Below are 25,089 nucleotides of genomic sequence, written 5' to 3'. Positions count from 1 at the left end.
TTCCTGTTGGGAAAGGGAGGTACTCTCCTTTTCAAGAAGCAAATTAAGTCTCTCCCTCCTGACTGGAAACAGCTATCATAGGGTATGAAACTATTAATGTAGGAACACTCTTGTTTAAATACGAGGAAGCCTGAACAGGGAGGTTCATTTTCCCATGATCGTGCAGCCAGCACATGGGGAGGCCAGGATTCAAACCCAAGACACTGTACACTAACAATGCCTGTATTCTTTCTGCTGCTCCACCCTAAAAATGCTCCAGGGGGAACCCTGAGAGTGAATGCTGATGCAAGTTTCACTTCCAGGTGCCTGAAATAGGGTAATAAATAGTAAAATAATGTGGAGTGCTTATGAATCTCCTTAAACATAAATTTCCTTGTTCTATTTAGAGCTTTCTGCAATAGACAAGATCAGTGTTTGTCCCAGACTGATTTGCACATCACACAGGGAAATAGGAGAGGAGAGGAATGTCAGTGCTATCCACACCAGCTGTCTTGAGACTGGTTTGATCTAAGTTACTAATAAACATGCTCTAGAAGCAAACCACCCGGTCCTTTTAGGAAATAAGTGGGATATCAGTTAAAAGTAAGTGAATATGCCTTAGAAATATCAAGTCTTTGCAGAGATTATATAGACACTGTAAGGAATCCAGAGACTGTATTGTTTAGTTTAATATATGCCTGTTCAGTGGACTAAACAACCTTGCTACTTCAGAGAAATATCTGCGCGGGGAACTAAAATTGCGAATCAATTATCTGGCTCTCTTATCTAAACAGTGCCAGGAAGGAAAAATCAGATCTTGAATATATGGACAATACAAATTTTTTTAGTCTATATTTTTAGCATTGTTTCGTTTTAGCTTGAGGATATAGCATTTTATTCAGCTACATCATTGTTTACCAACAATGATATTAAAATTAATAATTAAAATTAATAAATATTAAAATTAATAACTCTGGGGGTTTGCCATACTCTAAAACATTTAGCAAAATATTTTATCTTCCCTGTACATGCTCGTGACTTTTTAAAGGCACAGAGTGAATGATCCCTTAGTTCTTGACACCACTGATTAAAAGTTAATATTTGATAAAGGTATCAAGCTATCAACACTGAAATCTGCTGGTTAGGTGCAATGGTTGTGGTCACTTCAATAACAAGAATAATCTGGATTTTTTTTAAAGCTCCTGGGTGACACTACTTGGCATATACACTGAGAAAACCATAATTCAAAAAGAGTCATGTACCACAATGTTCATGGCAGCTCTATTTACAATAGCCAGGACAGGGAAGCAACCTAAGTGTCCATCGACAGACGAATGGATGAAGAAGATGTGGCACATACATACAATGGAATATTACTCAGCCATAAAAAGAAATGAAATTGAGCTATTTGTAGTGAGGTGGACGGACCTAGAGTCTGTGATACAGAGTGAAGTAAGTCAGAAAGAGAAAAACAAATACCATATGCTAACACATATATATGGAATCTAAAAAAAAAGAAAGAAAGAAAGAAAATGGTTCTGATGAACCTAGGGGCAGGACAGGAATAAAGACGCACACATAGAGAATGGACTTGAGGACACGGGGAGAGGGAAGGGTAAGCTGTGACGAAGTGAGAGAGTGGCATGGACATATATACACTACCAAATGTTAAATAGATAGCTAGTGGGAAGCAGCTGCATAGCACAGGGAGATCAGCTCGGTGCTTTGTGACCACCTAGAGGGGTGGGATAGGGAGGGTGGGATAGGGAGATGCAAGAGGGCGGGGATAAGGGTATATGTATATGTATGGCTGATTCACTTTGTTATACAGCAGAAACTAACACAAGAATGTAAAGCAATTATACTCCAATAAAGATGTTAAAAAAAATAAAATAAAAGCTCCTGGGTGAAATTGGCATAGGTGGTCAAAAGACACAAATTTCCAGTTATGCGAGAAATAAGTCTTGGGGATGTAATGTACAGCATAGTGACTGCAGTTATAATACAATATTGTATATTTGAAAGTTGCTAAAGAGAGTAAATATTAAAAATTCTCACCACAAGAAAACAAATTTTGTAACTGTGGTGATGAATGTCAACTAAACTTACTATGGTAATCATTTCACAATATGTACATATATCATTATGTTGTACACCTAAAACTAATACCATGTTATATGTCAACTGAATCATTTTTTAAAAATAATAAATAAAAATAAGCTCCTTATCTTATCTCAAGATAAATTTTAAGTATGTAGACCCGCTCTGAGATTATAATGGCATTAGTTCTGAGTCTTGGCGTTTGAGCACGTCATTTTTCAAGTCAACCTTCAGCTGACTGTTATGCGGTCTTAGTTGGTCTTGAGTAGACTCTGCCTATCAGTTGGTCTTTTGGCCTCTGAGATACAGACAGCATATACCAGTGATGCTGTAGGATTATGTGGGAGACAGTAAAGAAATAGAAAAGTAAAAACAATAAAATCTAATTACACGGAGTTTCGCTTAAAACAAAAATTGATTGAGTTCTGCCCAAAGTGGCTTGTTGTTTCCTGTGCCAGGAACTACTGTGCAGGCCCAGCAGGAAGTGTGCTACAGAGCAGGATCGCATTACACCCTTGTTTTATGGTTCATTTCACTTATTTAATGCAATCCGAGAACCTGCAAAAGGAACATGTTCGAAGGAGGGAATAGGCTTTTTGTCTTGTTTTGTTTTGTTTTTTTAAGTTTCTTTGAATCAAAACATTTGTTTTTACAAGGTGCTTATAGTCCCAGAGAAAGAGGACTTCCAGAATTGCATGGTGAAGACATTTCTCTTTGCCACAAAGTTTAAAGCAGGACCCGACGCTGAGTTATGTCTAGGGTGGTTGAGTTATGTCTGTTCCCTTTGCTGGTCTACTCAGGTCATTTTAAACATGAAGAATTACAACCATGCCCATGAATGGTCTATCATTTTGAATTCCGTATCAGCTCCTCCTAGGGTCTCTGATTTGACTGAGAGCCCATGATGTTGGGGGGGACATGGGAGGAAAGGAATATATTTTAACGTGCAAAAGAGCGATTCATTTGTCAAGCAACACAACGAGTTCCTTTGGCTGTATTGCTTGCAAATGTGTGAACTGAACAGCTGGACTGCCTTGTGGTGGCAGACGCCGCTCCTCACACACTGCCTCTCTTCCTCTCCAGAGACCTGAGTATGAACAACATCAGTCAGCTTCCCCCGAATCCTCTGCACGGTCTCCGCTTCCTGGAGGAGCTGTAAGTATCAGCGGAGTCGTGCCGCATCTAGTCAACACTGGACACGTTCTTGTCTTTGTCTCTCGTCCTTACTGTGAGAACCAGATAAAACAAGGCAGGAAAGCTGTCAGCACCAACGATCTGGGCACATGAGGAAACACTTAGCTGGGAGGGGAAAAGAAAGAATCGCTTAGGATTCTGGAAATCAACTTATAAAAGGGTTTACCATGAAGCTACAACTTTCTAAGGTGAGGCTGAGCCAACCAAATTAAAAGTTTAAAACAAAAGCTGTTTAAAAGAGCTGGAGAGCTCTTTGGAAATAGTTAAGCAGCAGGATATTAGAAGTCTGAATACTGGTTCATGTTTATTAAAATTGCAAGTAAAGCCATAATCAAAACCAAAAATTGCCTCTTGGTTTGGCTTATGACAGGGAGAATTGAGTCCTCGTTTCATAGCACCAAAACTTCTTGTCCCAATCACTTTTAATTACTGTTTTCCTACTTTTAAATTGAGCTTCCCTGAAGGCTTGAACTGAAAACCATGAAATCCACAGAGGACTGAAAACTGGTCTCTCCCAAACTCACTGTAAAAAAAGTAAAATTCAATTTTTTTTAAAAAGGAGGAAGCTAAAATTAGCTAATGATACACAGAGGAATCTTGATTAAGTCTGGTAATCACTTGCCAGAAGATGAAAAAGAACTCTATAAACCAAAATCTGCATTTAAAAATTCATTTGATCCTCTTACTCTTTTGAGGGATGGGGACTTAGGGGAGGGATGCACCGTCGTCACAGGCTTCATGAAGAAGGTTTGGCACCATCAGCTAAATAAATCCTCTGACTGTTGATTAAAGGAATTGTTTAGGCAATGATCTCTTTTGAAAATACCCTTTTTATAATTCCTAGAGTCCGGGTCCAATTTGGGGAGTCATTTAAATTGTCGATGCACCACACGATCCACCTTGGGAGGTGGAAAGAACCATCCATCACAACCAAATTACACTACACTGATCATTTTTGTTGAAGAGGATAATATTCTCAAATTTCTCCCCTTTAGAGTTGGATCTATATTTATTTTTGATGGCGTTAGCTTTCTCACAAATGTTATTATTTTACTACTGAAATCAGCTGAACATGCCCAGATTGTTATCGGGGAGTATGGTAAAAAAGCTTAGATTACTAGATTATACGGCAAGTTTTTATTATTCAAAAAATGGATTTTCACTTTGGGTTGTCCAGGCTCCTCTTCTCTTTTCTCTCTGGCCATTTCTGTTGCTAAAAATTTAACCCTCATCAGGACTGGGACCGTGTCTGTCCTAGTCTTGGCTGGTGTGTAATGAATAATCAATACATTTTTGATGAATGAATGAATGAACTAATGAGAAAGCAAAACATGTAAAAGGAGCTTCTTATACTTGTTCACCGCCTCAGAAAAAAGTAACACATTTAGTTGACATGAGCCAATATTTTTAGATTATTTTTAGTAAATTTCAAACATCAGCATTTTTTTCTTGTTTACATTCTTCTCATCTGCCCTCTCTCACCATAATTAATATACAATACTTAGTCCTGTTTACCCCCATATTTCTAAAATATGCATTCCCACTGCCTTTCTCTTTAATTTCCTTATAATATGCAATGGCAAAAGGCTTCCATTCTCCTTCAACATACACCTCAGCTTTCGACCACAAACCAAATCAATAAATAATTCACTTCCCCAAGGACTTTGTTTAATAGAGTTCCTCCCTTGGTGACCCAATTCATTCAGAATAACTCCTCTTTCTTCATGAGGTGAATGTTAATTTTCATCCAAGACCAGTTCTTCAAAAGATAATCGAGAGAAAAAAATAGGGGAAAGAAGGTGAGGGAACTACCATTTGAAAAGACTATTTTTACAAATTACCTTATTTTTATGTCTCTGGAAACTCCATCAAGTATCTTGACCGTGGAATCATAGAATTTCAGAAGTAGATGGGACCCTTTAAAGACTATTCGTTCCATTTCCTCCTTCTGTTCTGAAATTCCCTCTGCTGAGCTGGCCAACTTGCTGAATTTAAAAGCAAGACCACTTTCCCATATATAATTCTGTGCTGCATCTAACTGATGTTTTGAAGACATCATTATTCATTTAGTGGCAAAAGGGGATAATATTTATAGAACCTGGAAAAATGATCAACTCTGCTTGGTCTATTCCTTTCTTCCCAAGGCTAAATTTAGGGTGTTGTGGGTTTAAACACACACACCCATCTAGCAGAGCATTTTGATCATGCCTTTGTTATGTGCTGATTGTTTCCGTTAGACTCAGCTATGTTTAAGTCTGTATCCTCTTCTGGAGTATAAGATCTTCGAAATAATAATATAATTATAATGACAACAGTAATAGCTTACTCTGTGACAGGCACTGTTCAAAATGTTTTGCACACATTATCCCACTGAATCCTCTTAACAACCCCATAAAAGTAGATATTATTATTATTCTCACGTCAAGATTATAAAAAAAAAAAAAAACCAAGTACAGAGAAAACAAGGAACTTACCCAAGATAATGGAGTACATAAGTGTCAGAACTAAGATTCAAATTCACTTTCAAAGCCATACTCAGAAAGCAGAAGGCGGCTTTGGAATTGTTCTTCATTCATCTGTGCTTTTCTTTTCCCCAATAGTACCTAGTATAGTGGTCTGCACAGCTGAGCACTTTAAACCCTTGTTAAACTGAGCTTCGTAATGATAGGTGTGTTCATCTGTCTGTGTCTGGGTATATGTGAGGGAATGAAAAAGAGTGAGACAGAAAGCAAGAAAGAGCTGTCTACCCAGCAGGGAGAGATTAGATATTCAGGTTATTTGTTCACTACCCTCATATATTGGCTCTGAGAAAAGTATCATCATAATTTTCAGGTGCAGAATTTCACATTACTCAACAGGAACAAAACCTTAGTTATTATTTTTACATATACATAAATATACTTAAGCAGCATGTTTTATATAGTATTCTATTGGGTTGGCCAAAAAATTCGTCCAGGTTTTTCCATAAGATATTATAGTAAATAAATGACCTAATAATAAGTAAGTGAACTAACAGATGACCATCCATACAGCTAGAAACAGACATTTAGATATCTGTTATTGTATGTGTTACATCCGTTGTTGTATCTGTTGTTGTGTGTGTGTATCTGTTGTTATGACAGACTGTTCAAATGTTAAACTGTTCTGAAAGTATTCTTTTGTTCAGTTTATTCAGCTCATCTCTATGCTTTATTGTTTATCCATTCATTCAGAAACTGGTACTGATATTCTCAATGATATTAATAAAATTCCCACCACAAAACTCAATTTTTAGAAAACACTATTAATAAAGCCAAGTTACCACTCTTCCCCTTAGCTCTAATTGCCCAATTACCATCTCCCTAGTTTAATCCATCTATGTCATAAGCTGTGTAGACAGTCATGATTCATCTCTCATCCATCACTGGTCCTGTATTTCAAAATCCTCTAAGAATGAATAAAGTCCTAGAGGTATCCCTAATGTATTTTTTAAATATATTGTAACCATATTTGCTATGTAGAGCAAATATTTAAGAAGAATTAAAGCCATCACGATTAATGGTAGTCTTCTCTTCCTCCTGACCTTCTGGAATACTTACTACCTGTGTCACATGTCTTGGTGCATTCAAGTCTTGTTTGTTATTTGTTATTTTTGTTTTATGACTCCGCAAGGTGACCAGGCATGCACAGGCCAAACGCCCTGCTGGTGCAACGTGATAGCACAAGGAAGAGAGAGAGCCTTTTTCCTAAAAAAAAAACTCTGAGTGTGGTTAGGCTGTGTGCTGTGTAGAGAGGAGAACACAGTACCTAGAAGCAGAAGCAAGCCCAGGACTCCTCTCCTGACTCTGCCACTTACTAGGGGATAATCCACTTGACCTCCCTGGGCCTCAGGGCATGATGGTGAAAGCCACCCTTGCCTGTTTTGAGATTCTGAGGATCAAATGAAATGATGGTGAAAGAACTTTGGTAAACTATAATTTACATATTGAGTTGTGTTAGCGAAATGAAAACACTTTCAAGAGGATTCTCACTTCCTTCTTTCCTACTTCATGAGCTTGATTTTGGAGTAATCCCAGGGATCCAGGATTTGTGAAGGAAAAACTGTTTCCAACCATGAGGTTTAACGGATATAGGCAACCAGTGCAGATAGTTTTTACCAAGTTTGAACATCCTGAACAATAATTGTATTTCTCTCCAACAGTATCTCTCCCAGTTCTATTTCTTCAGTTCTACTAAGGACTTCATGTTGATGTTTGCTATTTGGACAAATAATAAATCCCACATTTGGTCCATCAGAGTGTGGTTCAGATGTTAGGAACTAAAAGATCGTGCCTAATGCTGACATGTACAAGTTCCTTTAAACTTAGATTGGCAGCTTGATTAAACCAGAGGGAAAAATGAATTGTTACCATTTTAAACAGTCTAAGTTAAAGGCCTTTGTTTCCCAGTACTATTTTAAAATCTTCCCAGATTCTAATGCTATTGGAATCAAATACTCGATTTAGGAAGGAAACCTGAGATGCTCTAGGGAGGTTTGTTTTTAAGTTACTATTGTTCCCTGGAACTGTTTGCTCATATTATGGTTGGCCTTAAAGAATTTCTATATAAATAGTAGATATCTGTTATTTCAGATGAAATTAGTAATGAGAAATACCACCAAACTTCCTGAAAGTACAGTCTATGCTTGTTACTTCTACTTCCTCATCATGTTGCTAAAAAGAGTGAGAGCTGTCCTGCCTGTCTTTTGAGATTTTTGTCTGAAGATCAAATGAATTGATGATGAAAGAACTTTGGTAAACTCTAATTCACCTATTGGATTGTGTTAGTGAAATGAAAACACCTTCTTGCCCATAAATAATCTTCCTGACCCTTGGCCTTGTCAGAGTGCTCAGTCTCTCCTTTTCATAGATCTGGTAATTGATTATAAATGCTGCCTCTGGGCTTCCCTGGTGGCGCAGTGGTTGAGAGTCCGCCTGCCGATGCAGGGGACGCGGGTTCGTGCCCCGATCCAGGAAGATCCCACATGCTGTGGAGCGGCTGGGCCCGTGAGCCATGGCCACTGAGCCTGCACGTCCGGAGCCTGTGCGCCACAACGGGAGAGGCCACAGCAGTAAGAGGCCCGCGTACCACAAAAAAAAAAATGCTGCCTCTTTACCTTTAAAATTTGTATTAAAAATTTTTAAAGAATTAATTTAAAATATAAGAAAAGAAAAAATGCTGCCTCTTTGAAACTTTTTTTTCTCTAGTGTTATTTTATGTTCTCTTCCAAATGTCTATTCATACAGCTGGATATAGAGATTTAGATCTGTCCTTGTGTATGTATGTGTATCTATGTATATGTGTGTATGTATATATATGTGTGTATCTACATATATGTGTGTATATATGTGTGTGTGCATGTGTGTGTGTGTGTGTGTGTGTATATATTATATATATACATATAATATATACAATTGTAATGGCGATTAGGGCATGGTTCTTAAAGTGCCCTACCTTTCTGCCTCCTCTTTTTCTCCTTAGCCTTCTTTTCTCCTCTACCCCTAACATATAGACATTCCCTAGATTGCCTCCTTTCTCAGTTCTCTTCAGTTCATTCATTCAGCGTGTATTTATTTAGCCAGTGGGGACATAAGAATGAATATGACTTTCTACGTTTCATTCGTTCAGTCAAGAAGTCCCCACTCCAGGGGAGACAGATGATAAGCAAGGAAACAAACACAGATGATATTTGCTGATTATGACAAGAGTGATAAAGAACACAAACATGGTTAAGTAGAGAATAAATAACAAGGGATGACAAGGAGGGAAAGTGTCTCAAAGAAGGTGACATCTGAACTGAGCTCAGGAGGGTGAGGGGAGTTGGTGGTCTGCAGAGCTAGGGTAGAGTGTATCTAGTAGGGGAATAGTGTGAGCAGAGGCCCTCAGGTAGGAAAGAAAGTGATATGTTTGTGGATCTGAAAGAAGATCAGGGTGGCCAGAGCAGAGTGAGAGGGAGGGGAGGTGACAGGGGATGGGGCTGGAGAGAAAGGCAGGGGCCAAATCATGCAGGAACAATCAGGCTATGTATAAAATTCAAATAAGAGCAATGGGAAGCCATGGAGGATTGTATGCAGCTAGTGCAATAAATAGGATTATGATTTATAAAGATTTCTCTGATTTTTGTATGCAAAATAGCTTGGGGTATTACGGAAGCAGAGAGACCTGTTAGGAGGCTACAAACTCATTAGGAGATAACTACCGTTGTCTGGGAAAGAGAGTCAAGATTTGAACGACCTCTGTTACGTAGATGACCCCCAAATCCATATTTCTAGCTGAGATCTCTTTTGTCTTTGACTGCTGGACCAGTGGTTCTCAAAGTGTGGTCCCTGGACCAGCAGCATTGGCACCACACGTGAGCTTGTGAGAAACGCAAACCCCAACCCATGTGCCCCACCCCAGCCTAATGAATCAGGAACTCTGAACTCGGGACACTGCCTTTAACAAGCTCTCCTGGTGATTCTGATGCATGATGAAGTTTAAGGACTGCTACTCTAGGCCAGTTGTTCTCGAATATTAGTGACATCAGAATCTCCTACAGTGCTTGTGAAACCGCACATTGCTGGACCCCGCCACAGAGTTTCTTCAGCAGGTTGAAGGTGGAAGGGGAGGATGTCAAGAATTTGCACTCATAACAAATTCTCTGGTGATACCAATACTGCAAATCTAGGGACCACACTTTGAGAATCCTCCACTACCCAAGTGACACCTCCACCTACCCCACCAATACTTTAAAACTCAGCAAGTGCAGAACCAGATCCATTCATGAACACACAAACCATCCTCCACAACAAGATTTTACTCCTGCCTTTGCTTCTCACCATCAGCATTCTTATTATCCAAACTTATGGTCACTGTGTCTGTCACTGCCTTTGCATCCGTCATTCTTTCTCACCTCCTGTATCAGCCAGTTTCCAATTCTTAAAGCTCATAATTCCGCATCGTCTTTCCCATTTGTTCACTCTATTTCATCACCACCTAGTTCAAGTTCTTACTGTCTCCTCTGGATAACTGTTCAAATTTGTTGACTAATCACCTCTCCTGATTCTCCCAATAATTAACAATTGAATCATTGTCTCCGGGGATGGAGACCATGAAGGTCTCTAGGTGATCTTATCAGTATGAAACCGTGAGGACTGCTTCAGAGTTTCCCTTGCAGAGGCATTAGAATCACCCAGAGAAATTTTAAAACTACTAATTACCACGGCCCATTTCCAGAGATTCGGATTTAATGGGTCTCAGTGGAGACCCAGACATCATTCTTTTAAAGCTCTACTGGGGGCTGGGACCCACTGGGATATATGGAAGCTTTACAGCAGAGGAAGAGAGTCAGGCACTCATCGTTGACTGGACCTAGGGACTGAAAGGAAGTCTGAAGGTGCAAGATGACTCTGAGTAAGGTTATAACATTAGGTGCTAGGAGACAGGTGAGGCACTGTCAATAGAAACAGGGAATTCAAGGGGAATAACTGATAATTTGGAGGCAAGAGGATGTCTGGTTCTGGGTTTACTAAGTGCACGGTGCCAGCAGGACATCCAAATGGGAATGTCACTAACAAAGTTGGAATGTGAGTCTGGAATGTGATGATTCTGTTCTAGAGAGAATGATTGGAAAGTTGTTTACAAAGAGGTGATTGCGGAAGGTGCCGGAGCAGATGAGGACTTTGAGAGAGGGTAGAGGCTCTGTTTCCCAGTATGGGTCTCTATCCATATTAAACTCACCTGGGCTGCTTATTAAAATGCAGATTCCTGAGTCATTTCCCCCAGAAACTCTAAGTCACTAAACCTGAGTTGGGGCCTGCCTGGGGATCTGAATTTTTGATGACTCCTAAGACAATGGCAATGCACACTAAACTTTGAGTGCCACTAGATAAAGGAAGAAAGACAGGTGTGAGGACAGAAACTTGAAGAACATCTATGTTTGGAGGATGAGCCTTAAAAGAGGGGTGAACACAGAGAAAGACAAATATCATATAGTATCACTTATATGTGGAACCTTAAAAAAACGATACAAATGAACTTATATACAAAACAGAAATAGACTCACAGACATAGAAAACAAACTTATGGTTACCACAGGGGAAAGTGGGGAGAGGGATAAATTAGGAGTTTGGGATTAACAGATACACATTACTATATATAAAATAGATAACCAATAAGGACCTACCGTATAGCACAGGGAACTATAGTCAATATTTTGTAATAACCTATAAGGGAAAAGAACCTGAAAAGAATGTATATGTGATATATATGCATGTATACATATAACTGAATCACTTTGCTGTACATCTGAAACTAACACAATATTGTAAATCAACTATACTCAAAAAAAAAAAATTGAGGGGCTAGAAAGAAGAGAGGGAAACAACCAGCCATAGTCATGAGAGCAGAAAGATTGTACAGGATCCGGAAGGCAATGGGAGGACTTTGAATAAGAGGCAGGGAGCAGGGCTTCCCTGATGGCACAGTGGTTAAGGATCCACCTGCCAATGCAGGGGACACAGGTTCAAGCCCTGGTCCGGGAAGATCCCACATGCCGCGGAGCAACTAAGCCCTGCACCGCAACTACTGAGCCTATGCTCTAGGGCCCGCAAGCCACACTACTGAGTCCACGTGCCATAACTACTGAAGCCTGCGCACCTAGAGCCTGCGCACTGCAACAAAGAGTAGCCCCCGCTCACTGCAACTAGAGAAAGCCCACGTGCAGCAACAAAGACCCAATGCAGCCAAAAATATTAAAAAAATAATTAAAAATAAAAAGTAGATTGTAAAATAATATTTTAAAAAAAAAAAGAGGCAGTGAACAACGGTTTTCTTATTGTCAGTACCTCAAGTAATGCAGTCACTTGCATCCTTGGGTTTTTCCTATTTCAGATTGGTTGCTCCTGATCAACCCAAGCTCCAGACCAACCTACTTTTGACCAAAGTTATGTTTAAAACCTCAAATATTGGAGCCCAAATGCTATGGTTGAACCAAATTCTCTTGTGTAAACTTTTCTACGTAAGCATGAGCAAATAGGCCCAGTTTCCTTGTAAAAGGGGAATGAATAATCATGTCACTTGTTTAATGTGATTTTTAAAATCACTAGATAACACAATGTATATAAAGTACTTTACATTGTGCCTAGAACTTGTAAGTTGTTTTACAAGAAGTACATACTATTTTTGTGACCCAAAGGACTGTACATGGCGTGTTGAAAGTGCTCAGATAAATTGCTGAGTTTAAATTTGATGCATAATGAAGAAGGAATATTCTTCAGCTGTTTCTGATCTGTTTATGTAGTGGCTAGCCAGCGATCTTGCAATAGTTAGGCCAGACCTGAAGTAACTCTAGCACTATGGCCAACTGTCTTTGGAAACAAGATCAAATGATCCATCAGTACATATTAATTCAGCTCCCTGCTCTAGGCAGGCAATAAGATTCTTGACCTTAGGAGCCTATAATCAAATCAAGTAGACTACATATAAAATGGTAGAAAATGAACCTTTATAGACAGCATTGTATAGAATATAACCTATAGGAAAGTTGACTGCGGACTGAGGTAATTAAGAATACTTCACAAAGGAGTTGAAAATTGAACTTCATTAGTCTTTGGTTAAAGAAACCATAGGGCCGTATAACCACTAAAGGATCTCGCTGTTGACCTGAAGAGTTCACTTATTCAGGCCAGTGGCCTTAGCCCTTAAACATTGAAATCTGATGTTTTTGATCTTATGTAATAAGGAAAACAAAATGGACAGTTCATAAATACACAGTTTAAGAAGGAATGATTTGGGGCTGGACTTGACCAATTAGATATGCTTAACTTATTGGGGGAGAAAGGGTTTTTTTAAATCTCAATTTCTTGCGTATTAAGAAAGACACTTTTTTCTACCCTGAGAAGATCTGTGGATTGTCACAATCCTTGTATTCAAGCCTGCTGAATAGGCCTCAGCAAACCTTACCAAAGATGAATGTCAGAGGGTTAAATGCTCAGTATCTGGGCCCTTCCAACTAGCACAGGCATCTTAGGAAAGCAAACCTAACCGTGGTGAACTTAGCCGGTTACAGTGATGATGCATTACTGCCAGTGGAGGCAAGATTAAGAGATTACATCAGACTATGAGTTTCATCCTATTTGTGTCTCACACTTCACTCCTGGCTCCTGTATGCAGGAACCCAGAGCCCAGCTTTAGTCAATCGAATTGAATTATGAATAGTCAATCTGAATGGACTAGTGTATTTGCTCGCATCACTTTGTCTTTTGAAAGTCACTAATTACAATATTAGTATGGTTTATGCTAACTTTATCTTAGGAGAATTTTTCTTCAAGTGGGAACATTTTGACATTTCAGAAATTTTATGTTTAAGTGATAGTTTAACTACAATTATTCAGGTAATTATAAATCAGAAGAGTAAAAAGAAATTCAGAAATAGGAACAGAGCCACTGAAGTTAATATGGGAAACCACAAGACAGAAAATAGTACCAGAAAACTGGAAACAGACAGATCTTAAGAATGGGAAAAGGGGAAAAACTACTACCGTTAAGCCTGACGTTAGCCCTTACCAAATTTCTGATACAAATTAATTTAGCATGTATAGAATGTGTGCCCTCTAGATCTCATGTACTTTGTAAAAGTTGGAAAATAAAGCAGTAATTACTAGGAGCCAGCATGAAATTGCTAAGTAGTCTGAAATGTCTTCTTTTAAATCATAGGGGCTGTCATATTCAAGTTCATTTTGCTGATTATTTAAGTAGCACCACTGTTATAGCTTCCATGCTCCATAAGGAAGGACTAGATTACACTTACACAAAATCAGGAAAGAGATGATGTTTTTCATTTTACATAAAGCTTTTCTGAACTTTGGTGTCTGTATCTTCAAAATATGGGCATAATAACCTCTGATCTACCTCCTGATATAAAGCATGAGAAAGTGATTTTAAAATGTTGGTGACGTGTAATAAAGAAATTTTAATAAAAAGAAGAAAAAGATGGGTGGAGGGAGGATAAGGGAGAAAAGAATGAAGGTAAGGAGGAAATCTATGTGTAACAAAAATAATTGTAGGGCAGAAAAAGACTTTAGTGGAAGAACCCTATCATTTTTTAAAAGTAAGTGAAATAAGGGAATTCCCTGGCAGTCCAGTGGTTAGGACTCAGCACCTTCAGTGTGGTGGCCCGGGGTTCAATCCCTGGCTGGGGAACTAAGATCCCACAAGCTGCACAGCATGGCCAAAAATAATAATAATAAGTGAAATAAGGTCCAGAGAAGTTAAATGACTTGTGTGAAGTCTCGCAGCAAGTTAATAGTGAGGAAAATGTAAGCCAAAAAGGGAAAGAAAAAAAAAAACTGAGTGTTAAAAGACAAATGGGTTCTTCGAAGACATGACCTGGAAAGCCTATTAAAACTCACCAGGCCCTTTCACTTACCTCTGAAAATACTACTCAGCCAAGGGGACCGATGTTGGACCGTGGTTCCCTGCACAGTAATCTTCCCGAGGGTCCCAATCAGAGAACAGGGTCAAGTACCTCTGCCACTCTCAGTGCTCATCCCATTTTGTTCACTCACCTCTCTCCCTCCAGACCAAAGTCCAGAGAGGAGAAATCAGGGCCCACACTTGAGTGCTTTGCTCTCATCCCACCATTTTACAAAACGAAGCTACCAAAAACAAACAAAAAAACCCTTGGATCCCTTTAGAGATTCAAATTACTGTAGAGATTCAAAGAAACATACATTCTCAAAAATATTTTAGTTGGTTGTTACAACACCCAAACCTCTGCTTATTTGATTTATCTGAAGAGGAATGTGTCTACTGTAACTTACTGATTTTTTTTTTTTTTTTTTTACTTTTTATGGCAGTTAAGTCAGCAAAACTAACAATGATAGGACAATTTGAGTCTTCTATATGGAGAGATATCTTTAAGGATAAAAAAAATTTTATGTGATATAAAAAGATATAAAAGTTTTTCCTATTAAGTTGTATCTTATTATAGAAATGAAGATGATGAAAGAGACATTTCTGTGAAATAATTTTAGAAACAGAGAGGAAAACAAAAAACAAAACCTTCCAGCCAAATGGTATGTGGGTCTCAAGGGTTGGAATGTAGTTGCCCAGAGATTTGTTAGTTCAAATCTTCACAGGAAAGATGTGTGTGCACTTCTCACTATTTGTGTACTCATTTATATAAAAGTCTTTTTTCCCCTATAGTTTATATGTATTTAATTTTTTAACTGCTAAAACCATCCCACGTGGTAAAGAAATGAGGGGAAGGATGCAATGATTTCCTTAAATTGTGGTTTTGGACAATGAGATATATCTTCCACCAGCACAACGAATAACTAATAGCCCGTCATAAATTCCTTTGTTTTAAGACAAATTCCCCTGATAACACAGGTCAGTGGTTATACAGAGTAGTTCTGAATATAGTCTGTGGCTCTCAAAGTCCTTGCCCAGAAAAGAAAAACAATTCATGTGAAGTGAGCTATGATTCAGGAAATGTAACAGAAAGGTTTTTACCCTAACAATAATTTAAACTAATAAAATAAATAAATAGAACGTTTTTACTTTCTCCTTTTCATTTCCAAAGTCAGTGACTCAGAAACCATCAAGCTACTCGATCACATAGCAGCAGTAAGAGTCGATAAGCCCCCATTTTCAGGCTAGATTTTAGAACTCAAAAAGTGTACTGTTGAAGTCATGACTATGAACAGGATAGTTAAGGACATTTTGGCTGAAATAACAGTTCCTGGTCAGTTTAGTCTGATCAGTTAAGCCACCTGTGATCGTCAACCAAGTCTGAGTCTGTCTTAATTCAATAAGCAACTCTTTTATAGCACGGTCCTATGCAAACCATGTCCTTCAGTTTACATATAGTACTTTGGATAACTAATCAAATGCATGTGGGTTATATAGAATATAACCATAAATATGAAATGTTGGCTACCTACGTTTCACCTTGACACAAATGGTTTGCCAGGTAGGATTCTTCTTTTTTCTCCACCGTATTCCACCACTTACCTCCTCCACCACAGCTGTGTTACACCAGCAGCTCCTGTTTGAACTGCTGTAGTCGCCTCCTGTGCTTCCACTTTTGCCCCAAAGTCTATTCCCCCTTTAAAAGGGTCCTGTCAGGGACTTCCCTGGTGGCACAGTGGTTAAGAATCCACCTGCCAACTCAGGGGACACAGGTTTGAGCCCTGGTCCGGGAAGATCCCACATGCCGCGGAGCAATGAAGCTTGTGCGCCACAACTACTGAGCCCGCGAGCCACAACTGCTGAGCCCACGCACCACAATTACTGAAGCCCGCGCGCCTAGAGCCCGTGCTCTGCAACAAGAGAAGCCACCGCAATGAGAAGCCTGCGAAGAGTACTACTACTCTGCAATGAAGAGTAGCCCCTGCTCACCGCAACTAAAGAAAGCCCACACACAGCAATGAATACCCAACGCGGCCATAAATAAATAAATGTATTAAAAAAAAAAAGGGTCCTGTCAGAAGGGCACAGGCTCCGGACATGCAGGCTCAGCGGCCATGGCTCACGGGCCCAGCCGCTCCATGGCATGTGAGATCTTCGCGGACCGGGGCACGAACCCGCGTTCCCTGCATCGGCAGGCGGACTCTCAACTACTGCGCCACCAGGGAAGCCCCAGAAGAGCCCTTTTAAAACACAGAACTGATCACATCACTCCCCTGCTCGAAGTCCCTACTGTGGCCTCCAGAGCCCTGTGTGGAGTGACTCTGGACACTGCTCCAACCTCACCTGCTGTCACTCTCCCCTTGGCCATTCCACTCCACCCATGCTGGTCTTCTTGCAGTTTCTGGACCACGCCAGGCACACTCCCTCCTCGGGCCTTTTGCACCACTGTTCCTTTCACATAGGTCCCTGCATGGCTCAGTCCTCTGCTGAAATGCCCTCACAGCAGAAGGGTTTCCCCAACCATCAACCATCGTACCTGTAAATAATAGCCCATTGCCCTCACAATCACTGCCCATGGCTCCCTATCTATTCCCTTGCCTACTTTTTGTATAAAAAAAAAATTTTAAAGGAGAGTTTTATTTTTTTAATTTTTTTTTAATATCGGAGTATAGCTGATTTACAATGTTGTGTTAGTTTCAGGTGTATAGCAAAATGATTCAGTTATACATATATCCATTCTTTTTCAGATTCTTTTCCCCTATAGGTTATTACAGAATATTGAGTAGAGTTCCCTTTGCTATATAGTAGATCCGTGTTGATTATCTATTTTATATATAGTAGTGTGGATGTGTTAATCCCAAATTCCTCATTTATCCCTCCCCCCCACCTTTCCCTTTTGGTAACCATAAGTTTGTTTTCTATGTCTGTGAGTCTGTTTCTGTTTGGAACAGTATGGAGTTTCCTTAAAAAACTGAAAATAGAACTACCACATGATCTAGCAATCCTTGGCATATATCCGGAGAAAACCATAATTCAAAAAGATACATGCACCCCAGTGTTCATTACAGCACTATATACAATAGCCAAGGCATGAAAGCAACCTAAATGTCCATCAACAGATGAACGGATAGAGAGTTTTATATACATAGTGTAAGCTATTAAGTGATTTATTGTAAAATAGGTAATTTATTATATTTCTTCTTAGGCCCTTCTTTTGCCAGCTTTTTGATTAGAGATTTAAAGAAATATTTTGCAAAATATAACAAAACAAGGTTCTTTAGAGTTGCTTTTGGCATTCGTGGTCTGCACATAATTGTATTGCATTTTTAACAACTAAATGAATTCCACATGAAGAGAGCTATGCTTACCCTCCCTCCTCTCCCTTGAAACCCGCAGACGTCTTGCCGGAAACGCTTTGACATACATTCCCAAGGGAGCATTTGCTGGCCTTTACAGTCTTAAAGTTCTGTAAGTAAACCGGGTATTGTTTGTTATAATTCTGATTTTAGTGTCAAGTGGATGCTAATTAACTTGTAAAGATTGAGTTCCTCCAATAAACTATTTAGAGTCATGAGATAATTCATCTAAATTCCAGTCTGCCTTCTTTGATACCATAGAAACACGTGATACCTGGCTGGATTTGTGTGTGAAAAAACTTCATCTCTCCTTTTCTAACCTTAATGTCAAAACTTTGTTTGCCCCTAAATAACCAACTTATCAACTCAAACTTGTGAAAGCGTATTTCCCTTTCCTTTTGTGCTATGAAGTTGGGGGGAGTTTTTTGAGTCATTTTGATTCAAGTGAATAAATCACTATTATGCTGACATAATGAGATCACAGCCTCAAACCATTTGCAGGATTTGTTTCCTTGTGATGCGCTGAATAAGGCTCAGGTAAAAAAAAAAAAATCAAGTTTATGTTCCACTTGTGAATAGAAGTAGAAAAGTCTAGTGCATAGTAGATACAATGAGTAGTTGTTTAATTGAGAAATGTTAATTCATTGAGACTTGTAAAAAATGGGCTTTCTTACTATTTAATGTCCAACTTCCTAATTTTCTATCAGAAAACTCATTATCACTGATACCTCCTTCTTCTAGTACCCATTGTTTAATTTTCTTTCAGTTTATTCTTTGTAGAAAAGAAAGGGACCTTGGTAGAGAAAATAGATAACACAAGTTGAAATTCATACCAGGAAAGTTTTATCTCAGGGAAAACAACCTGATTTTATCTCCTTTGAGATAAAAGTTATAAACTCTAAAAAGGCATTTGATGTATTTCTGCTTAATAGAAATTGCATTTCATTGACCTGAGGGATACATAGGCTATTTTAAAAAGCAATTTTATTTAAATTTAATATTTTGTTAAAAGGTAAATTCAAAAGCAGAACTGTTATTTGGTCTTGGTCTACTTAGGTGATTGGGTTTGATCTCCCTACCCTTGAGTTATTTTTACTATTAGGTAGCAATATTTTTAAGTTGTCATACTTCCAAATCCTAAGGTTAATCCATTATGTGGTGAAATTCTAGTCTGTAGCACCAACTCTAATGTGCCTATATTTCCACGAATCCAGCAAAATATTTGGAACCATTCAAAATGCATCACATAAATCAAGTTTAGATGAGACACCTAAGATGTTTTCCCTGTGTCGAAATAGGTACCACTAAGTATTTTGGAAACTTGTTAAATAAATTATATTGGAATGAATTATTTTAATTCATTGACAAAATGTGTATTGGATATACCGAACTAGATTGTGTGTGTGTCTGCACGTGCGCGTGTATGCACACACACCACTCAAAGTGGCATTGAACAAATTATTGCTGGAAAGACAAAGATCAATAAGTATGGCCATGCCCTTGAAGAGTTTATAATCTAGTGGTAGATTGTGGGATCAAGATACTGTGACCAAGACAGATGAACAGATCACTCTGATTCTGTGGAACTACAGAGGTTGGGAAGGACTCTGTCCAGTCTGATGGTTCAAATTCGACTTCCTAGGAGAGATGTTTCTCCAAAGAGTTGACCTAGAAGCCAAACCTTGAACCAACCATCCACATAAGGTAGCCGACTGAGGGGACACTATACATAGAGACACAGAGGCAGGAGGAACCTGGGAGGAACAGACAGCCCTACGCAGGTGGTACTTAAGCATTCAGGAGAAGGTATCTGGAGAAGAGCCTGGAGAGAGAGAAAAGGTCCTGGTCACCGGGATCCTGTATGTCATGTCAAAAAAGCATAGATATTATTATGTCCTAAGCATGATGAGAAGCCAAGAAAAAGATGTAAGCAAGAAAATGACACTTTCAGACTTTGCTCTTCAGCTGTATCATTATCAATGTGAGGGGGATGCAAAAGGAGCAAGACCCCTGCCAGGAATAGTATTCACTCTTCTCTTTATTTTGCTGACTTAAAGACTAGTATTCAATGAGCAAATCAATTGTCAAATATTTGGAAAGTATTTAGTGTTAGAGCAATGCTTCTCAACCATGGTCATCACGCCTGCCACAGAAAGTTCTGGAAATCTGTGGAAGCATCTTTGGTTTTCCAGGTGATAGGCGTGTAGTAACTTGTCCTGTGATGAGCTGCTCAGCCCAGCATAAAGAATCCCCCTGCATCCCTCTTGACTTCTGACTGTCCCTCCACACCAAACTTCAATCAATAATACTTTCACATGTAATCATACTGAAAGGTTTTACATGAAGTTCTGCATATGCCTAATAATCTGTACAGGAAAAATTAAATGGTATAAATATAATCTCTCAAAATCATTGACTAGTTAACACAGATCGTGCATCCTGTGATTTCTACCCACATATTTATTTGAAAATGATATTATTGCAGTAGAAGAATTACCTCAGAAACCACAAAACAAATTAAAGCTATGTAACTGTGAAGTTGTAAAACGTCTTCTTAAAAATAACTATCATTAACTTAGCAGAGAAACATGAAACACAGGGCTCTCATTGAATCTCATTAACAAAGTCTGCTTTATAGATACTTCGTATATGGCCTTTTAAAATGTTGGGAGCACAATCATACAAAATCTGTGCTGAGATAACTACACAATGATTTATTTATTTGGGGGTAGCCTGTTGCATTTTTAATATTACTCTTCCACTATCCGGCAGGGTCTACCAACCAACTTCTATGCAGGTGGTATCATGACTATTTCTTTTTCCAGTTTAGCCTCAATTCCTTCTTACCTATGGCGGGGTGTGCTCCCAAGGGCCTCTTGAAGTACTGCAGAACAGATGCTCACCTCAGCGTGCAATGGATTTGAGATAGGATGGATGTTCTCTGTGGTATTTCAGTCCTATCTCGTAAAAGAGAGAGAATTATTTTGATATCACCCTTATCTATAAGGAACACTCATTTGTGAGAATGGAACACTTTCTTATTTTCTCCACTGCAACATCTATAATATGTCTTGGTATGTTATCTTTGTTTTAATACAAGTTATTTCCTTCTTTCCCATAAAGCATTACATAAAATAAGTATAATCTGTTATATGTCTTAACTGTAGATCTTATTCTAGTATCCATTTAGACCTCTACTCTCATCTCCCTGTTCTTGCACAGAATAACTTCTGATCATGTTACTTTTCTCATACCCAACCTTATTCATTAAAAGTGGAGGCAGACATCTGACTCTTTCATAGAAATACCTCCTAGGATAGTCATGTCTGAGCATCACATATATAATAATACATATAATCCCTTTATTATAAATTACTTTTATTTCTCCTTTATCATACAGTTAGGGCAGTACATTATGTTGATATTTTTTCTTTAAAATGATGTGTGTAAATGGCTATATTTTTATGAATTTTGTCTTAATATAATGGATGAAGCGTTACAAAATATTTGGTATTAAAGGGAGAATTAGGTCCAATAGGGTTGAGAACCACAGTGCTAGAGGTAAAATGCTGAACAAGACAGGCCTGGTCCTACCATTGTGGAAAGTGACTCAAATGTTTTATAAAGTCTAAAAGTCATTGGAAGAAAGAAATAACTGCTTATATTGTAGCATGGTGAGAAAGATAATATACAAGTAATATTCATCTGGGGCTCTGATCATATAAGGAGGGTAAGAAAGGATCTGGAAAAGAAGAGAAAGGTAAGAGTAATCCAATCCTAGAAGATAGGAAATGAAGATAGCAACAGCCCTCCTTGGTGAGGACTGTTTTATATCAAAAATTTTGTTACTCTGAGCTCTGGAAGATCACTAAAATTTAAGATGATTATCCCTGTAAATATTGGCCTCATAAAAGGTTACTGGCTTAGTATTGCAAAATACCCAGTCCCATGGAATTCTGAACCAGGCTATCCTCAACAAAGGTTCATTTTCTTGTGTAGGCCATTCAGTCGAGGAATGGCTTATCCTCTTGCCACCAGCACCAGAACCAAAGCCACATGGAGGTGATGGATAAAACTAACCATAGGAAAGTCACAACTAAAATTTTCTCCTTCCCAGAAAAAAGCCTGGATAGCTACTTGATATCTAAACATAGGACAAGTAGGCAGAAGAAATACCTAAGGATCAAGCCATTGTTACAGAGTCCTCTTTCAACGTATAATTTCCTCTCACCTGCTTCACAGTACCTGTACTTGACCTTATTTAGTCCTGTTGGCCAAAAAAAAAAAAAAAAAAAACCAAAAAATTTATTGTTAAAGTAGCTTGGGGACACTGCATGTAATTGTGAATATTTTACAGTTTTAAAGCTCCTCGAGGAAAGAGATTAAGAAAATATGAAGTCATCCTTTGCCCCTAGAGATAGTGTTTCATTTTCTTTTCTCACCCATATATGAATGATAAAAATGAAATTGTAAGTGCCTAAACCCATATTCAGTTCATGGTACATTCTGCTTGTATTTGCTGCATTGAATAAAGGATTATTTATAAGAGAAATCTGTAACCATGTTGTGAATGCTCTGTTTTAATTGCACTCCGTAGTGCTATGAATCCTTTAATTGTTTTGTTTCCCACTGGAATATCTTAAACAAAAACAGGATTTTCTAATTAACTCACTGAAGACCTATAAGGTTATAGTGGAGATAATTTGCTCTTGTTTTGTCATTTGAAAGTAATTAAACAAAAGTTCTTTATTTAAGGAGAGATCAGGACTTAAATGATTTTCTTTAATTATATTTTTGGTATTTAACTGGTAGAAGTGGTTGAAAATTAAATTGCTGGGAGGTAGCTCAGGGGTAGCTTTAAAAGGTATCATTAGTAAAGCTTGTTTAAGTTCCATTTTCTGAAGGTAGATATATAGAGCTACTGAGAAACTTTGCAACTGTTCAAAGAAGAAAAGCCATTTAAATATCTCTTATCCTCTACTCCAGTTTTCCAATATTCTAGAAAGACCACGTTATAAGAGTTTCACTGTCTGGTTAGCAAAGCATAGGAGGACAGTTCGGTACACACTTTGAGCCAGTAATATATTACCTACAAAGTTTACACATCAATTAAGTCTATTATCTGTATCTTATCACTTAAATTTATCACACAATTAGTGAGTGACTTTGAAAACATTTCTGTCAAGTTAAAATTATATCATATATTCAAACTGCTTGGAAAGGTATAAAATAACATATAAACGTAAACCTTTAATAGTTAGGTAAATTATGCAAAATACGGCATTCAAGCTACAATTTTCCCAATTACCTAACCGGTAATTGAAGTGTGAAGTCTCTCTAAATCTTGACTTTGTTCATAAGGAACCAACATATTTTGAGACTTTTGACTTATGAAATGTTAATTGAATCCAAGTTTAAAATAATGAAATTACTTGTTTAAAACTGTTGGATTGGGCTTCCCTGGTGGCGCAGTGGTTGAGAGTCCGCCTGCCGATGCAGGGGGCATGGGTTTGTGCCCCGGTCCGGGAGGATCCCACATGCTGAGGAGCGGCTGGGCCCGTGAGCCATGGCCGCTGAGCCTGCGCGTGCGGAGCCTGTGCTCCGCAACGGGAGGGGCCACAGCAGTGAGAGGCCCGCGTACCACAAAAAAAAAAAAAGAAACTGTTGGATTACAAGTGACAGAATTATGATCCTTAGAAAACAGAATCTCAGCCATGGTGAGAAGAGCATAAATTTTATGATCTCCAAATATTTTACACGTCTTATTTGATAGGAGCTCATATTTGCATATATGAAAGTATAATAAATGCCTTCATATTGTAATCCACAAACAACTTATCAATCAGGTGGTATTATTCTATTCCCATCAAACAAATAAAAGTCCAACGGTCAAGAAGGGTAAATGGTTTGCTTGCCAAGACTCAAAACTTAGACCTTATCTCCAATCTCAATGTAGCTCAAGTTCAGGTGAAAATATTCTTAGAAATACTTAGCAGAGCCTAGGGTGGTTCTCAGTGTGTGGTGCCTTGCCCAGCAGCACCAAGATCACCTGAGAGTTTGTTAAAAATGCAAATTCTCTGGCCCATACCCAGATCTACTGAACCAGGAACTTTGAGGGTGGAACACAGAAAACAGTGTTCTAACAAGCCTTCCAGTGAATTCTGATGACCCCTAAAGTTTGAGAACCACTGGCATAGAGGTGGTTTTTTTTGGCCAATTTTATTTTCTCATTAATTAAAATGTCACTATATCATTAGTTTTGAGAAGAGTACTTATCAGTTTATACAGAAAGGGCCAACCTTTATTGAATGCTTACCAGGCAGCAGGTATTGTTCTATGTACTTTCGCTCATTAGATCATCACAATAAGCCCTGGGGGTGGATATTATTACTGATCACTGAGACGTGGAGAGATTGAATGATTTCCCTGAGGCCACGGGGCTACTGGCAGGGAAGAGGTAGTCAGATCCGAGAACCCATGCTCTTAATCATACTGTGAAAGGCATACAACCTGAGAATTTGTACGATTATTCCTCAAGAGAATGCTGCAAGGGACAGTGGAAAGTACATCAAGCTTCGGAGTCAGACATACCTGGCGTTGAATCCCAGGTAGTCATCTGATGAAAAGAGACTTCAATTGTGGAGATGAGAGAACCAGGCAAATTATTTCTGAAAATCCAAGTATAAATTTGTGACCTAATAAGTAGAAATATTTATTTAAAATGTCTTTTAAAAATGCTTTCCTAAAATAGTTCCCTGCCCTCTGGCTTACATAGACCATGAAATACTGGCTGGGGGTTGGGCGGAGTGGCTGCGAAATTATTGCACTATAAACATTTATGAATGAGGTAGCAAAGTATAAGAAATCTAGCAGGAATTTTTCCATACTATTTCCCACTAGCAATGATATATTTTATTTCACTGTTGCCAGGTGTCTCCATTCTGTAGTCCCCATGTTCTGATCAGAACTGTTGAACCTAGGTGAGCAAAAGTGTAATTGTTCACAAGAAGCATTAATTTATATCAAAATATCATGCACAAGGAGGGAG

General features: G+C 38.6%; 1 protein-coding gene across 3 annotated transcripts in view; it reads left to right on the top strand.

The window, feature by feature from the left end:
* LGR5 (leucine rich repeat containing G protein-coupled receptor 5) overlaps positions 1-25,089 on the top strand; it is a 119,006-nt gene that overhangs the window by 54,355 nt on the left and 39,562 nt on the right. For all 3 annotated transcript variants that reach the window (XM_065886666.1, XM_065886665.1, XM_065886664.1), the window contains exons 2-3: positions 3,163-3,234; positions 18,082-18,153. In XM_065886666.1, the coding sequence (XP_065742738.1) occupies positions 3,163-3,234; positions 18,082-18,153 (144 nt within the window). The remainder of the gene's footprint in view (positions 1-3,162; positions 3,235-18,081; positions 18,154-25,089) is intronic.

The sequence above is a fragment of the Phocoena phocoena genome, chromosome 11, assembly GCF_963924675.1.
Source record: "Phocoena phocoena chromosome 11, mPhoPho1.1, whole genome shotgun sequence".
NCBI classification, from domain to species: Eukaryota; Metazoa; Chordata; class Mammalia; order Artiodactyla; family Phocoenidae; genus Phocoena; species Phocoena phocoena.
The sequence above is the reverse complement of the archived record's forward strand: the minus strand, read 5'-3'. Positions and strand labels throughout refer to the sequence as shown.